At 54.2% G+C, this 15453-nt stretch overlaps 1 protein-coding gene and 1 long non-coding RNA gene across 5 annotated transcripts in view; one reads left to right on the top strand and one right to left on the bottom strand.

Moving 5' to 3' along the window:
• Positions 1-1692: 1692 nt before the first annotated feature.
• Positions 1693-13354, bottom strand: TOB2 (transducer of ERBB2, 2). Its single transcript, XM_045779863.2, has 2 exons — positions 11634-13354; positions 1693-5689 (listed from the first exon to the last, which is right to left on the bottom strand). Exon 2 carries the CDS (start codon positions 5588-5590, stop codon positions 4580-4582), a length of 1011 nt encoding a protein of 336 aa, XP_045635819.1. The 5' UTR covers positions 5591-5689; positions 11634-13354; the 3' UTR covers positions 1693-4579.
• Positions 10771-15453, top strand: part of LOC148108622 (uncharacterized) — an 18267-nt gene continuing 13584 nt past the window's right edge. For 3 of the 4 annotated variants that reach the window (XR_015727079.1, XR_015727080.1, XR_015727077.1), the window contains exon 1: positions 10771-11046. This is a non-coding gene — a long non-coding RNA (uncharacterized LOC148108622). Of the gene's footprint in view, positions 11047-15064; positions 15170-15453 lie in introns of all 4 variants that reach the window. The other variant, XR_015727078.1, reaches the window with a different exon arrangement.

Genomic DNA, 15453 nt, shown 5'->3' with positions numbered 1-15453 from the left:
ACAACTGGGGCTTTCTCTGCCTCCTGATCCCCAGGCCCTCAGGCCCCCGGTGCACTCCTGTCCTGCATGCCTGTCCTGTAACGGCCGTCTCACCTGTGCTCCCGGGGCAGACCGCGGGTGTTCACGGATGGTGTGTCGAGTGAATAAATGAGATTTTTTTCTGAGGAGCTGAGTCTACCAGAATGCTCTTTCTTCCTCTGGCAGGGCGAGGGCCCCAGGCATCCCTTCACCCCTTCAGAGCCGGGGAGCGTTTAGTGACTAAATGAAAGCATGAATGTATGAACAGATCATTTCTGTGCCTGTGCTGTGGAGAATTTGGGGGGTTCGTTCACACCTGGCGTTCCAAACCTTTCAGCCAGAAAGGCTAACCGGGAAGGTGGTCTCAGCCCCGAGCTGGGGTTCCCCCAGGCCTTCCGGCTCTCCGGCACGTGCACAGGGAGTGGGACTGGGGGACCATGGGCACCTGTTGTGACAGGACCTGCGCTAGATACTTTGCTTATATTCGCGCAAGTAGGAGTGAGTGGGTCCGGCAGGTAGGCCGGCAGCCGGGACACAGGGTCACAGGGACAGGGTGGGCGTCTCCTTGGCAGGACAGAGGAAAGGGAGACCCCTGGGATTGGCCTTGTGTGTGTCAGGCAAAGGCCTGGGCATCCTCCACAGGGGCCTCCCTGTGTTTGATGGGCTCCATGGAGGAAGTGGCCCACAGAGGGGCCAGGCGTCAAGAGCTCCTGGGACTCTGTGCAGAGGGCTTCTAGGCCTCATTCACACTCTTGGATGCGATGTTGGCCTGTTTGGGAAGTGAGGGGCCTGAGGAGACCTCCATTGCACTGATGCCCCCAAAGAGCCACCTGCCCCCTGTGCCAGCCTGGAGGTGGCTGGGTCAGCCCTCCCATCCCCACCAGGGCGGCGTCACTCTTCTGCAGCAGTTACCGCCACTCTGTACTCAAAACGTCACACGCAGAAGCTCAGCTTCGCCCTTTAGCAGTCGTGTGCGTCCAGACCTGGAGCCCTGTACTCAGCTGTAGTGTGGAGATAACACCTCTGTCACTAGGTTGCTGTGAGGGGCAAAGAAGAGTCCTTGAATACCTGGCTGCCCTCTTCAACCCCGGGCCCGCGGGGCTCATGTGAACCACTGCCAGGGAGAAGGTGCACGAGTAGTCTCCCCAGTCATGAGCAGCATTAACAGGCCAGGGCCCTCTGGCCCCTACGGCAGCCCTGCAACTGCCCGGCCAAGAGAAGGGCCGAGAATCCAAGCACCAGGTTTTGGCACAGAACCTGACTTGGGTGGGCTCTTCCAGTCCTCACCCGCTTCGCAGGGGGTAGCAGTCTGAGGTAGGCAAATACTAGAGGTAGAGCAGGCGGGAGGCTGATCCCTCAATTGGCCTCCAAGGAATAGGCCGTTCCTAAAAAAGCCCCGAAGTGCTCCTGTTCGCAAGGCTCTGCTTCCAGCACTGGCTCCACGACCTATCAGCAGAGGGAGCTTGGGCAGTTCCCAACCTCGGGGAACCGGTTTCCAGTGTGGAAAAGAACCCCTCGAAGTGGGAACTCTGTGTCCTGTGGTGATGCGACAGGGGGTATAAAGGGGCCTGTGGCACTGAGGCAGGCACCCCGAGGGGTGAGGTGAGGAGGACCGACAGTCTCTGGAAGCCGACAGGGGCCCCAAGTAAAACAAGCCAGGAACAGGCAGCAGGCTATTATATATCATGCTTTTAATACAAACTTAAAAAAATCTGGAACAATATAAACTGTACAGATTTGATCAATCTTTTTGTTTTGTTTTTAAACTAAATCTCTAAACACACCAATGTCCCATTCCAAAATATTGCACAACATTCTGAATACAAAACGCTTGATTGTATTCCTCCTTCACTAAAGAAAACAAGTTCATTACCCTGCTCCCCCAAGCTCCTCTCCACATCGCCTCAATGCCCTCCTTCCCATCCCTAGGGGTCAAACTAGAGAATCTATAGCTCACTGCATTGAGAAAAATACATCATTCTGGACTAAAAGTTTACATTCTTTACAAGACAATCCACCTTTTGATTTGTTCCTGGGAAAGAGGGGCAGACAGAGAGAGGATGGGGGAAGGGGAGAAATAGGTTTAATTCTTTTTTTATTTTAAAGTTTGTTTTTCCTGAAAAAATATCTGTTTCTCTCCTCTTTTTAAGAAAAAATCTTGAAAAGAAAAAAAATTACGTTTTTTACGTTAGAAATATACATATATTATATATACCTCTTACATTTTACAAATGTAGCAAATTATTCAATACAAACGGACACCAAAAAATGTAAAAAATAAAAAAAAAAGTTTTCCTACGAAACCAGGTAAATTAGTGCAGGTTTTTGTTTTTGTCTCCTTAAAAAAAATAAAATTGAAGCAAAAATGCCTAGATTTGAGACGAGACAGACTGAACTGGGCCCAAGAGTCCAGCACTGGAGTCATGCTCCTGAACATACATTTTTCTTCGTATTTCAAAAGACACTAAGGAGTTGGTCTCCCCCTCTCCCTAGATGTGGTGAGAAACAAGCCGACCGGGGGTGGTGGGTACCTGTGTACGTGAGTGTAGGGGAAAGAGGGCTGGAAGAGAGCATAAATAAGGCAGCATCCAACCTTGCCCAGAGAGCGGCTATCCGCCTGGGCCTGTCACCTGTGGAAGCTGAGGGCTAGGAAGAGGGTAGCCCAGACTGGGCTGGCCCCTGAGAAATCTAGGGGACAGATGATACTGGGCTGAGGAGCCAGGGCATTGCCCCGCTGGGGGAGGTAGAGCTGGTGCCCGTTGCAGGGGGAGGAGGCTGGCAGTGTCTGTCTGGGCCGGACCCACTGCCACGGCGGTTGCCCCACGTGGGGTCACTGAGGAGGGTAGGGTGGGGTGCCAAGGGCTTTGGTACTTTTTGGTGATGGGGGCCCTGATGCCACGTGGCCCACCAGCCAAAGCATCACGGCATGCATGGAAGCTGGCTCACTAGGGCTGGGTGGGAGAAACAACTTCTCTTCCGGCAGAGACAAGAGCTGGGGCTCTCCTATAATCCCCACGCCCCACCTGCAATGGCCAAACGCCTGTCCAAGCCGGCCTGCCCAGGAGACCACTCCTCACAGCATCGAAGCCCAGTGGGATTGGGTCGGGCAGTGAGAGGGGATGGCAAGAGGTACCAAGAAGTTCTCAGGCAGGGGCAGACACATACTAAAATAACATCTACAACCAAAGGGCTAAGAAGTCTCAATTCAAGGCTCAGGACTGCCCACTCTAGGCACTGACCCAAAACTCCCACTCCCAGGGTGCTCAGGTAAGCAGCTCCCACCCTGGGTTAAGGTCATGAAACAGCAGGATCTGAGTCCAGGGACTTCTCTTAGGCATCAGGGGCTGGTAGGCTGGTATTCCCTCAGCCCCTCACAGCTACCCCCCCCCTTTTTTTGGTCAAAAACAAAAGTGCAGATCCCTCCGCAGTCTGGAAACCAGTTCCTTCTGCAGTATTTTCCCCTGGGAGTGTCTTAGGCTCAGCCGCAGTCTCACCCCAACACGTGACCCACCCTACAAAAGGACTGACAACCCGCCCGGCGCATTCCCCAACCTCCTACATAAATAAGCACTTGCCACAACCTGGAATCATGTTGGGGGTGGGGGGTGGGGTTCACATGGCTTGGAATCCTTTAAAACAGGACAGCAAACCACGCACACAGGCGCACGCACGCGCGCGCACACACACACACACACACACACACACACACACACTTGCCACACCTCCTTCCCCACAACCTCAGGCCCAGGGAAGAAGGGGCTGCACGAGAGGCCACATGTGTCAGCGGCTGGGTCTCCAGGGCCATGGTGGTGGTGTGGGCCGGGTGGGGACAGTGGTGTGGGGCCACAGGACAGAGATGAAAGCAATTCCACTAGACAGAGTGCTAACCTCCCTGGAGTCGCAGACATCAGCTCTAGCGGGAGGGTGTCAAGTAGCCAGCCAGCAACTCCCCGTGGCTCAGGCCTGAGAGGGAGCGGGGGCTGGGGTCAGACCTATTTGGGTGGCAGGGCCCAAGGCGGCCTGCTGAGGTTGGATGGCTTTGAGTGAAAGCAGAGCTAGGGGACAGAGGCAGTGACATGGGGCAGCCTCTCCCTGCTCTGGGCAGGGTCAGGCCCCAGCTGTGGCTCTTCCTTCCCTGTGAGCTTGGACACATCAATCCGAAACCAGGCGTGTGAAGGAGGGAGGGAGGGAGGGAGCAGGGAGCAGCAATTCACATCTGGACCATTCTTAGCAAAGGAAGCCACTAATTAAAGATGTTATATAGAAAACTACATGTGAAAAAAAAAAAAGAAAGAAAGAAAAAAAAGAAAAAATATAAAACCCAAACCAACCAAATAAATCAGAGGCAGGCAGGAAAACAGCAGGGGGTTGAGTTAAACGCGATTCGGTGCTTCAGGAGCCCCCTCCCACTCCATGCCTGGGCTGGATCTTTTTTTCTAGAAGCCAGAGTGAGAAGACTGGAAATCTTTTTGTGTATTTTTCTTTTCCTCTTTTTTTGGCCTTTCTTTTCCTTTCTCTTTTTGTGGTCTTGGGCGGTCCTGGCCCCGTGGCCGGTGGGCGGTCAGTTGGCCAGCACGACGGGCTGGAAGGGCTGGCTGGGATACTGCATGGTGTTCAGGTTGTAGCTGAGGCCTTCCACGAAGGGCGTCTTCTCCAGGAAGAGGCTGTTGGCGCCGCCCCCAAACACCTGGGCCACGTCGAAGCTGCTGCCGTTGCACGAGCCGGCCCCACTGCCCCCGCCGTCGGCCCCATCAAAGAAGAGGCTGGGCGAGCCCCCACCGTTGTACACGAACTCCTTGGCATTGGGTGAGAGCTGGGACTGAGGGGCCGGGGCGGCCGCGATGAAGTTCAGTGAGTGCAGAGACAGAGAGAGGCTCCTGTGCTTCAGCAGGCCATTGGTGGGGGAGCGGGCCAGGCGGGGCTGTGGCTGGGGAGGCTGGGGGCCGCTGGCCCCTCCGCCCGCCACACCCCCGCCACCTGCGGCCCCACCCCCCTTCTTCATCTTGGTGGAGCCAAACTTGGTGGCGGCGAAGGAGGCGGTGGTGAAGGTGATGGGCTGGGCAGAGCGGGGGATGAAGGTGGGGCTGGGCGACTGGCCGAAGGAGGGCGAGGGGGAGTTGGACAGGGAGCTGTCCTGGCTGCCGATGGGCACGAAGACCTGCGCATCCGGGTTGAAACTGCTCTTGAACTCCTTGTCCAGCTCTGGGGCGACACAGCCCTCGCTGTCATCCAGGTACAGCACTTTCACCGCCCCCTTCTCGCCGATCTGGTAGGACACTTCGAACGGGTCGATCCAGACGCTCAGCTCCTCGGGCACGTTGGCCCGCACATCCTCCACTGCCAGGCCGCTCCGCCTGGCCGCCAGCTCCACCACAGGGTCCACGATCTCCCCGATGTGAACACAGCGGAAGCCGGAGCCCTTCAGGGGCTTGTCAGGGTACCAGTGGCCTTCGTATTTCTTTTTCAGGAGCCGCTCCAGCTCCTCCCCGAACAGGTCTGCCCGGCGCCGGGGCAGCTTGTTGTACAAGTAGGAGATGATGAAGTTCAGGGCCACTTTGATCTCCAGCTGCATGGTCCTTTCCAAGGCGGTGAATCAGCTCCGGGCACGTGTGTACAAGTCGAGGGCAGTGGCAGGTGACGGAAGGTAGGCGGCCTCGGGCCCCAGACAGCTCTGCGAAGTAAGAACGAAAGCTATCATGAGTAGATGTGCAGCAAGCCGGGGCCGGGGGGGGGGGGGCAAAGGATAGAGGAGCACCAGCTTTAGATCACGCAGACTCGGCCCCTTTCTGCTCCACTGGTGACTGGCTTGATCGTGTGGCTGGGGGCGAGCCACTCTCTTCGGAGCCTTAGGTTCACCAGTGACATAGGGCTCTCGTGGACTGTAAGTGAGCTCAAGGGTGGAAACTGCCTCACACGGAATCTGCTCTTTGGAAGGCACTTGATAAAATGAGCTATGGTTCTTCGAGTAATTCTAAAGAAACAGGAGCGCTGTGGTTTCCACTATTTTGGAATCCAAATCACTATACGACTGCTATCAAACAAAAAACAAAACAAAACCCACAAAAAACACGAGCCCCTAATTCAGCTGGAGAAGGGGAGGCTCTTGCTAACTAATCTCCGTAGCGTCCTGGTGAAGTCGCGCTCCCAAAACGGTCACGGGCCAAGATATAAGTTTAAAATCCTTAGTTTTTTTCCTTAAATGGAAAGGGATACAGATCACTGAACAGAAGCAGCACTGCCAACTTTTCACTAGGGGCTTGGACTCCAGTCACATCCAATTTGTCATCCTGGGCCCCATCGGTGTACAGGCTCTCTGGCTCACTCTGGGTTTGCAGAACTGATGTAAGAACTCAGCGCAACCAAAGGGTGCGTTTCCATCCAGGCAGCCTCCAAGAACACGATCCCCAAGAAGTCAAGACCTGTTACAGCCAGAGGTGTGGGCCAACAAGGGACCGCTGACCAGGGGCTGTCTCGGGGAAGCAGAGGAAATTAAACGGAGGCGAGGCCCCGTAGGCCAAAAAGTCCTTAAGAGCAGCACTGGTGTGGCCCGAGGAAATCTCTAGCTTTTGGCTAGAGTGTAGGCGATGAGGGTGGCAACGAGAAGAAATTTTCCATCACCCTGCAGCCTCCAGCTGCAGACCCATCATCACTCAGTCTCCTGGGGACCGTCTGACCACCTGTCCTTGGCACCAGATCAGACTTATCAAGTGTTTGGAGATCCCCGGAGAGGAGACAGCCCAAGAGAAACACTCAGACTGTTATTTTGGGATTCTCTCACAGCCAGCTCCCACAGAGGTCAACAAGGTTTATTCCTGAGGTCTGGGCCAGGCTCATGTCTCAGGAAGATGATCTATAAAGTCCTGAGAGCCAGTGATCCTCATCTCCTTACTTTCTCCGAAAGGGTAGCTCCAGGGTCATGCTGTGGGAAGACTGAGAAGGACCACCTTCAAGGGTCAGCAGGGCTGGAGCTTGTTCCCAGCCAGGCCTCTGGGTGGGAATGTGCTGCTGAGCTCAGTGCAGAGACAAGACTAATCCGTGATCCATCAAGGGCATCTTCTGCTCTGTGATAGATCTGGGGCTGGCTTTTGATTAAAATCCCTGCTGGGTCCAGCATAGAGTATTCAGGTGCTAATTCTAGGCTTGAGGATCTTGAGTTTTTTGAATACTTGCTTCAGCTCACTTTCTTATAATTCTTTGGACTGGGGCTGTGGCTCCTAGGGGTTATTTTTAGGACTGGATCCTTGGGCAAAGCTCTCTTGGGTGAATATCAGAGAAGAAGCACTGGGTCAATCTGGAGCATCATATGACACTGGCTAGGTCTAGTCCCACCCTCATTTCAGGTCTGAGCAGAGGGTCACATGGGGAGTCAACAGAGGTGCCATGAGCACAGGTCAATTCCAGAAGGTTTAAAGAGAACAATAACAACAAAAAAGGTAAAGATAGGGGGCTTTCTGTTTATAAGGATTGGGTTCACCACCAGATGCAAGGCTAGCCTCGAGGGCTGCAGGCCTCCCCCAAGAGGAAGTCTATAAGGGGCACAGCAGCCCACCAGAGGTGTCCAACATGAAGGAAATTAAAAAGTTGTGAAGAAAGTTGGCACTAGTTCCCAAGGATGGGCCTGGAGTTAAAGACAATGTTTTCAAAGTGTTTTTGAAAAGTAAAACAGACTTAAATATGACATGACACTTCCCCAAAGCACCGCATGGCCTCTTGGTGCACCACTCACACCAAAGGGCTCCTACACCTTTCTAGGCCTCCTCAAACTTTGCTGTATACATGCCTTCCGAGTTAACCTCCCCTGAACCGTTCAGCCTCAAAATGAGAGCATTTTTATCTATGTTTTTGATTAAATTTTCCTTAGTTAACATACAGTGCAATATTGGGTTCAGTAGTAGAATTCAATGGTTCATCACTCACATACAACACCCAGGGCTCATCACAACAAGTGCCCTCCTTCGTCCCCATCACCCACCTCCCTCCATCAACCCTGTTTGTTCTCTATGGTGAAGAGTCTCTTATGGCTTGTTTCCCTCTCTCCTTTTTTCTTTTCAAAATGGGAGCATTTTAAATGCAGGCCAAAGTCATTGGCCTCCCACCCCAAAATACAATAGAACCACTGTCATCAGCCCTGCCTCGCTAACCATTTTCTGCAGCATAAGCAACTAAAGCTGCACACCAATTTACACCTCAGCGATGCTGCCACACAAAGAAGGAAGTATAGAATGCCGTCGCTGCCTCTTTAAGTGGAGGCCAGGCCAGGCCAGATGGCTGTGGGGTGGAACCTTTCAAAAATGCTGGACAACCAGAAAGAGATTTTCTGCTCTATCAGCTCAGGCTCTAATTTTGACTTCAAGAAGCTTATGGAGCAGAGGATTAAAGCACTGGTGCTTCTTGTCTTTAACTAAAGATAGAAGTGACCACTTAGATGAGCTTGTTCATTTTTTTAAGGCTACAAATTCTAGACTTATATATGAAATATTCATAGAATGTGGTAAGATTAGAAAGCTTAGTAATAACTACTCTTCAGTACAAGTAACAAGTAGATTCAAGTTAAGAGGAAAGAGAGGACTCTAAGATCTTCTCTGACCCTGACTCTGGTGCAAAAGGCCAGAAAGGTGGCAAAAAGTAAAACCAAAATAAAAACCAACCAACCAGTTCCCCCCACACACACCAAAGAAAACCAAAGTGTTTAACAATAGCAACATCTACCTTTTGTCGATATATTAAAAAGTTGCTAATGTGAGAGTAAATTCTGTCCAATTTCATTTAGAATCTAATCCTCCTTCACTCTATCCCCAACAGCAAAATTAATGTGGGATTTAGAGCCCTTGTGCTGACTTGGGTTTTAAAGAGTGCTTAAGAGATGGACAAAAATAGGGTAAGAAAGGTGGCTGCTGGGGCGCCTGGGTGGCACAGCGGTTAGGCGTCTGCCTTCGGCTCAGGGCGTGATCCCGGCGTGATGGGATCGAGCCCCACATCAGGCTCCTCTGCTATGAGCCTGCTTCTTCCTCTCCCACTTCCCCTGCTTGTGTTCCCTCTCTCGCTGGCTGTCTCTATCCTGTCGAATAAATAACTAAAATCTTAAAAAAAAAAAAAAAAAAGAAAGAAAGAAAGAAACGTGGCTGCTGCAGTTTCCAGAAAGAGCTAATGGCAAAAATGCGAAGGAAGGTTTTTAAAAAGAAAATCAATTATATTTTAAAGGGGAAAGGGAGGGATAACGGTGAGGGAACCCCTCGGGTCCCCAAACCATGAGGACCTATAGGAGTATCAGGCGCTTGAAGCCTTATCCAAACGACCCTACTGACGAGCACTATCAGACTCAAACGAGTCTGGAAAGAGCAGTCGGGGAGAAAGGGTCCTCAATGTTGACAAGGCCGGCAAGTGTCATAAACCGGATCCCAGGGAGTGAGAGAGCCAGGTTCCGTGGGACAGCCTGGCCCCACCCCGCCAGTCCCAGACGCGGCGACCCAGACTGGCGGGTGTGCTTTGAAGGCCTTCCAGGACTTGTACTGACGGACTGCAACACCCCGCCCAGAATCTCCACCATGTCCCTCAAACATGGGCTGTGCAAGCCCAGCTCTCCCGACTAAGAAGGCCCTTTTTGGGGCACTCGATTCCTGCGAAGCCAGGAAGACTTCACTGAACCCCAACGTAGGCCGGCAGTGAAGGCGCGCTCTGCACCCTGGGAACTGTAGTCCCCAGACACCTCACACTCAGATTGGAGCAAGTGACCTACTTTCTCTGCACACTACACTTCCCTGCGTGCTTTGCGAAGGTTCAGCCAGCGAATTACGCATGCCCGGTGAGGGGAGCTGGCCGAGGTCCGAAGAACCGAGGAAAAGTTTCCGATGCACATGCGCGCTGTGGTGGACGCCCCCACCACCACCACTCCGACCCCCGCCCACCGCCTAATACATTTTATATAAATTTACCCATAAGGCCTATTCCCCGTATTGTACCGCCCCACCGTATTCACATCTTGGTCTCAAGAAAGGCTGAACTGCCCCCCCCCCCGCCCTTCACAGCTTCCCTGGACTGTTCAATTAAGGATCTCCTTCTAATGAGTTTTTTCTGGGTGAACACGGTGGGCTGGGACAGATAAAGGTCACACATCCCTCCGCCGTCGCCCCCCCCCCCCGCCCCTGCCGCTTAATCTGTATTCCTTGGTCTGGGTGGTCTCTGTCTGGAGTTGCTGTAGAGACCGTGAATTCAAAGAGGAAGAAAGCCTTTTCACTTAATGCCCGGTGGGCTCAGCTCCAGCACCCCCACAGCCAGAAAAGGCAGGAACTAAACCCAGTTCTCCTCTCCTCTCAGCCAAAGAAATTCCCAGTTAAGCTGCGGGGAGGGGCCGGGCCGAAAATCAGAAGGCCCAAAGCCAACAGGGCCCAAGCCTCTCCCCTCTTCTAATCCAAGTCCGAGTAACTAGACCCTGCTAGGGAAATGGGAAAAGGTTCCGGGCAGGGAAGTTTTGAAAAACTGTGCATCTGACACCCGAACAACATATTCTAATGCTTGAAATTGTTTGTGAGTCTCCTCCCATTGCAAGGCCTGTTCTACGACCAGACTTACCAGATCCTCGGCAGAGCTCCCCTACACGGTGTTAAACCTCCCTAATCCTTCCTCCCACACAAGCTTCTTTCCCCCACTGCTTAAGAGGGGGATGGGGGCAGGCGCCCAAGACAGCAATAGGAGTGTTTTTCTGCTGGAAAATCAAAGATGAGAGACTCACTCCCAAGGTAGGGTGGATGGGAAGGAGAAAAAGAAAGGTTAGACACTGGGCAGGCACCCGAGACCGACCCTCCGCTGGACCAAGCTGAAGCCTGCTGTGTAGGGTTCTGGTTCCTCTGCGGGGTGGGAAAAATCCTGCCAGCTGCCCCTCCTCTTTCTGCTCCCTTCCTCCCCTCCCTCTCTGGTCAAGGGCACAGTCCATCCTCTGGGCAGGAGGGGAACGAGCTTAGAAGTAGGGCTCTTCCTCCCAGGCATCTCACCGGGATCAACCAGAATCCACTCACTGGTATTGCTGCAAAGGTACTACTCCCCCCTACCCCCGCAGTTTTCCCTTAAAACACTAAAGAGAATACAAGCCAAAATGGTAAATTCTGATTCAGCGGCCGGAGGACAGTCACCACTGACCGGTCCAAAAGGGGATGTCTACCTTCTATCCCTCAGCTCCACAGAGCCAGAAATAAACCCTATTAAATATTACCATCCCCTTACCCGCACACGGGAGAAGAAGAAAAACAAGGCCTGGATCCCCTTCCTTCCTCAGATTTATTTAATGGTGGTGGAAGTTATGTTTTCGGCATGGGGGGGGGCAGGGAAAAATCTGGCGAGTCTCTACGATACGAAGAACTGAGGGGGGCGGAGAGGGGAGGAAATGCACCCCACCCAGGAGGGGGCCACACTCAGAACACGGAGCGGAGAGGAGCACCGGGGAAAGGGGGGGGTGGTTCTATAGGGTAGGTGGAAGAGGAAAGGAAGATGTTGGCCAGTCCTCGGGGTGGGGGCACGACAGCAACGTGCAGCGTCCAGCAAAGCGAAGAGCAGGAGTGGGACGGGGGTGGGAGAAGGCTTCTTAGGGGTCCCCGCCGCCCGCACGCCCCCCGCTCACTCACTCGGGTCTCCGCGGTGGCGGGGCGGTCTGCCGGCCGCAGGGCGGCTTCTCCCTCCAGGGTGGTCTTGGGCGCGGGGCGGAGGTTGCTCTTCCTTCTTTTCTGAGCGCCGCCGGGGCCGGAGGCTGATGGGTCCTTTTCTTCGTTGAGGGTTGGGGGGCAAGTGAGGGAGTTTTGGGCTAGGACTCTCAATAATAATTCTTTGAGCTTTTTGGAGGTCAGTCTCGGCGGAGAGGGGACGGAAGGCGGGCGGGCCGGCCGGCGGCGACGGCGCGGGGATGTCGGACCGGAGGGCGGCTCGTGTAGCGGGGCGGAGGACGGTCCGGGCTCTGGCCAGCGGGCGGTCCTGCCCTTTTGGCCCCGCGTCGCCCGAGCCAGTCGCTTCTCTCCGGCGGCGACCCGCACCTTCCCGCGCCCCGGCCCGAAGTGAGCAAAGTCAATGAAAAGTTTCACCCTTAGCAACCCTGCGCACGGATCCGGCTTCCCCACCCCTGCGTGATGCGTCCCTCCGCCCTGCAGGGGCGGGGCCGGGTGCCGGGCCGGGACTACTTCCCAGCCCGCCCGGCGGCTTAGCCCCTCGTGCCGCGCGGTCCCCGGCTTCGCGTGCCCCACGGGGGTTCCCCGGTACCCCCTTCCGCCAGCCCTCCCGTGGACGGCCTCTTCTCACTCAGATCCCGGCGTAACGCCAGCAAGGCCGCCTTTAGCCGGTTTAAAGATGCCCGCCTCCCCTCTCCATCACAGCGCCGTGCCATTTATTTTTTTCACGCCCCAAACCACTCTGGAAGCGTGCTCATCGGGTACCATGTTTCCCCAGGTAGACAGCGAGCTCTGGGAGGGCAGGGTCCTGGGGTCCTGGGCCGGAACCGGGTGCTTCACTTTAGATGTGTGGGATGAATGGATGTCGCGGGGAGGGGAGCTCCCTCCCCCAGCTCCCGTGGCTTGGGCCCTGCACCTGCCCCACCGCAGGACTGTTCTTACGACCCGTTCCCCAGGCCACCTCCGCGAGTCCCTCCGGGTCGGGGCGTATGACTCGCCGACCACCTCCACGGCTCTCGCTCCGCCCCAGTTCCCGTCTTTTGGCGGGAGGGGGAGCTAAGGGGATGGCGCGAGCTTGGGAGACGTTTCGCTCCTTTATTAACTCGGGTTGGCTCGAGTCTTCCGAGCGCCCCGTGCCTCGGCGGGGGATGCTAACGTCGACAGAAGGGCGAAGGGGAAACCGGGGTCTGGACACGCTGTGCGGGAGGAAGGGGAGGCGAGGAGAGGCCGGCCGTCAAAAGGTGCCTAGCGCCACATAAACCTTCCACTTGCAGCCTCCGGCCCCCCAATTACCTCGAGGCCGGAGAAGGCCAGCGCCCGCTCCGCGCAGGCGCGAAAGCGCGCCCCCGGCCCGCCCGGGGCGGGGCTCAGGCCTGCTGCAGATCCTCCAGTTTGCTCTCCCAGCTGGCGATCCCCGTACGGGGGCCTAGAGAGCGCAACATTTTTTCTATACAAGAGCCCGTGCCAGCGGCCCCGGGCTCAGCACCCGACGGTCCATGGGGTTGCAGACCAAGGCTCACTGGCCCTGGACGGGCGCGCCATGTCCGCGCGCTCGGCCACTTTGCGACTGCGGGGCGCGGAGTTGAGGGTAGGGAGGCCTGTACCCAGGTGAGGTCACAGGCGGACCGGACTGCCAGATAGCGAGGAGCGGAGCCCCCGGGAGCTTGCGCGTTAAGGCTTCTGCCCAGTCGCCCCTTCCCCAATTCTCTCCCCAATCCCCGACCTTTATTCTCATTCCAGACGGTTCCAGCCCATCGGCAGTCGCCGAACCCACGTGGGGTGGCAAAATCCGAAAGTTTCCAGCTACGAACAGTTTGCATTTGTTTTTTCCTTGATCACTTTTTTTGGCAAGGGCAGAGAGCAACGGTAGTGTGAGGGTTTAAAAGCGCCTTCCTTGACTGCAGCAGAAAAACGCCGGACTGGAGGGCAAACTCCAAGGGGATAGGGAGGCGGGAGGGAGCCTGAGCCCGAAATTCCCCCATCCCCCACACACTGAGCGCTTCAGCCCCTGGGACACCTCCAGGGACTACTTGCCTTCTGCGTCAGCGAGTGGCAAAGCGTCACATATACGCCCCCCTCCGCTTTGCCCCACTCCACTCCTCCCCTTCTTTTCCTCCCTCCCCTCCCCATCTCTCCCCACTCCTCCCTTGCACTCCCCCAGCGCGTTCCACGCGAGCAGTGAGACCCGGCCGACCCACAGGGTGCCAGAGCGCAGAAGAGCTAAAAATATAACCGGTGTGTTAGCAACAGCCTTCCCATTGGTCGAGGAGCAGGGAGAGGCGGCTTCTGATTGGGCTTCCCATCCAACCGCTAGGATTAAGAATGGGGGCCAGAAACCCAGGCGCCGGGCTTTTGGGAAGAGTGTGCGTTTGCGCAATGGGGCATTGCAAAGGATGCTGGTATTTGAAGTTATATATTAAAGGCAGCAATGGGTTTGAATCCCAATTGCGTCCACCATCTGTGTTGTCTTGATTTAAGGGTAACAAATCTCTTTACATCGTCAAACCTGCTTTCTTGTTCTTAAAATGGAGATCGTGTGAGGGTTAAATATGATACAGTATGTAAAGCCTCGCTCATAGTTGGTATCCTTAATTTAAAGGTAACCATTCAGGCCAGATTGCATCCTACATAGCCTGTGCACGGTTCGGTGTGAATTCCCCAACAAGAAACCTTACTATACAGAATGATGAGAAAGAAAGGTTAGGGTGAGCTGCAACAAATTCTCCTAGGGCATCTCGAGAAGGAGTAGATAAAGGGTAGACACCTACTATTTAGTGCAGGCGGAGGGAGGGCGCGCACAGGATCCCTGGACAGAAGGCATAGGATTTTTGCGTGTTCGTGCTTTTGTTCTAATCTTCCCTGCAGTGCTGGAAACACACCAGGCCTGAGCAACTTAACTAAAACAAAGCTGAGAAATCCAGCCTCCTTGGCAGTTGGGAGCTCTGGGTAAAGGGCTGGCAGAGAAATAGGAAGGGATAACACAGAGGGGCAAGAGGTAATCGCCATTCTTAACTGCTGATGTCTCCATTTGTCATGTGGCGAGGAGGAGAGAGGACGTTTTCTCTCCTTGGTGTGTCACTTCATCTTGCCAGGGCTTAATTGTGAGCTTAATTCCACTTGAACATTCCACAGTCCCCTCCCGTTTTAAATAACCATACGTTGAAAGGTACACACCATGTTTTCAAAACGGTAAGCTTCACTCAGAAGAAACTCCCCCGTCTGAGTGTAAGCAAGTTATGCCAGACGTTTTGTTGCCTTGACAAGTCAGGCTGGTAATAATTAACCCCAATTAACTCTCCGGGATGAGTCACTCTCTCATACACACATGCTAGGGGAAAACATTTTGTAGTTACTTTTATGTTATCTAAGAAAATAGCTCCTCGTATTTGATTTTTCAGATCCACTGCTCCAGCTGGGCAGGAGCAAAGACAACCCGAACAAAACTGGCTTCAGGGAAGTAATTGGATGCAGGGCAAATGATTTGCTATTTATTCACCAGCAATGTAAGAGAACAGACCTCACTAAAGGTTTGCTAAGACACTGAAACTGCGGTGTTCAAAGACAGTAACATTTTAGCCTTGGTGTAGCAGGCCACTTGGGGATGGAGTTGATAAGCAACCAAGTAACTGGGAAAAGATGGGAATTGGAGTCTTTTTTTTTTTAAGGCAAGAAAATGTCAATCAAGGCGAATAATCTTTCACCTTTATGCCTAGCTTCAAACTAGTACTGAAGAGCTGCAGGTCAGGATAGAGTGACCTCCTTTTTCTGAAATGTAGTCAGTTGAGCT

Source organism: Ursus americanus, chromosome 17 (assembly GCF_024610735.1).
Source record: "Ursus americanus isolate L20-20 chromosome 17, mUrsAme1.1.p, whole genome shotgun sequence".
NCBI classification, from domain to species: domain Eukaryota; kingdom Metazoa; phylum Chordata; class Mammalia; order Carnivora; family Ursidae; genus Ursus; species Ursus americanus.
The sequence above is the reverse complement of the archived record's forward strand: the minus strand, read 5'-3'. Positions and strand labels throughout refer to the sequence as shown.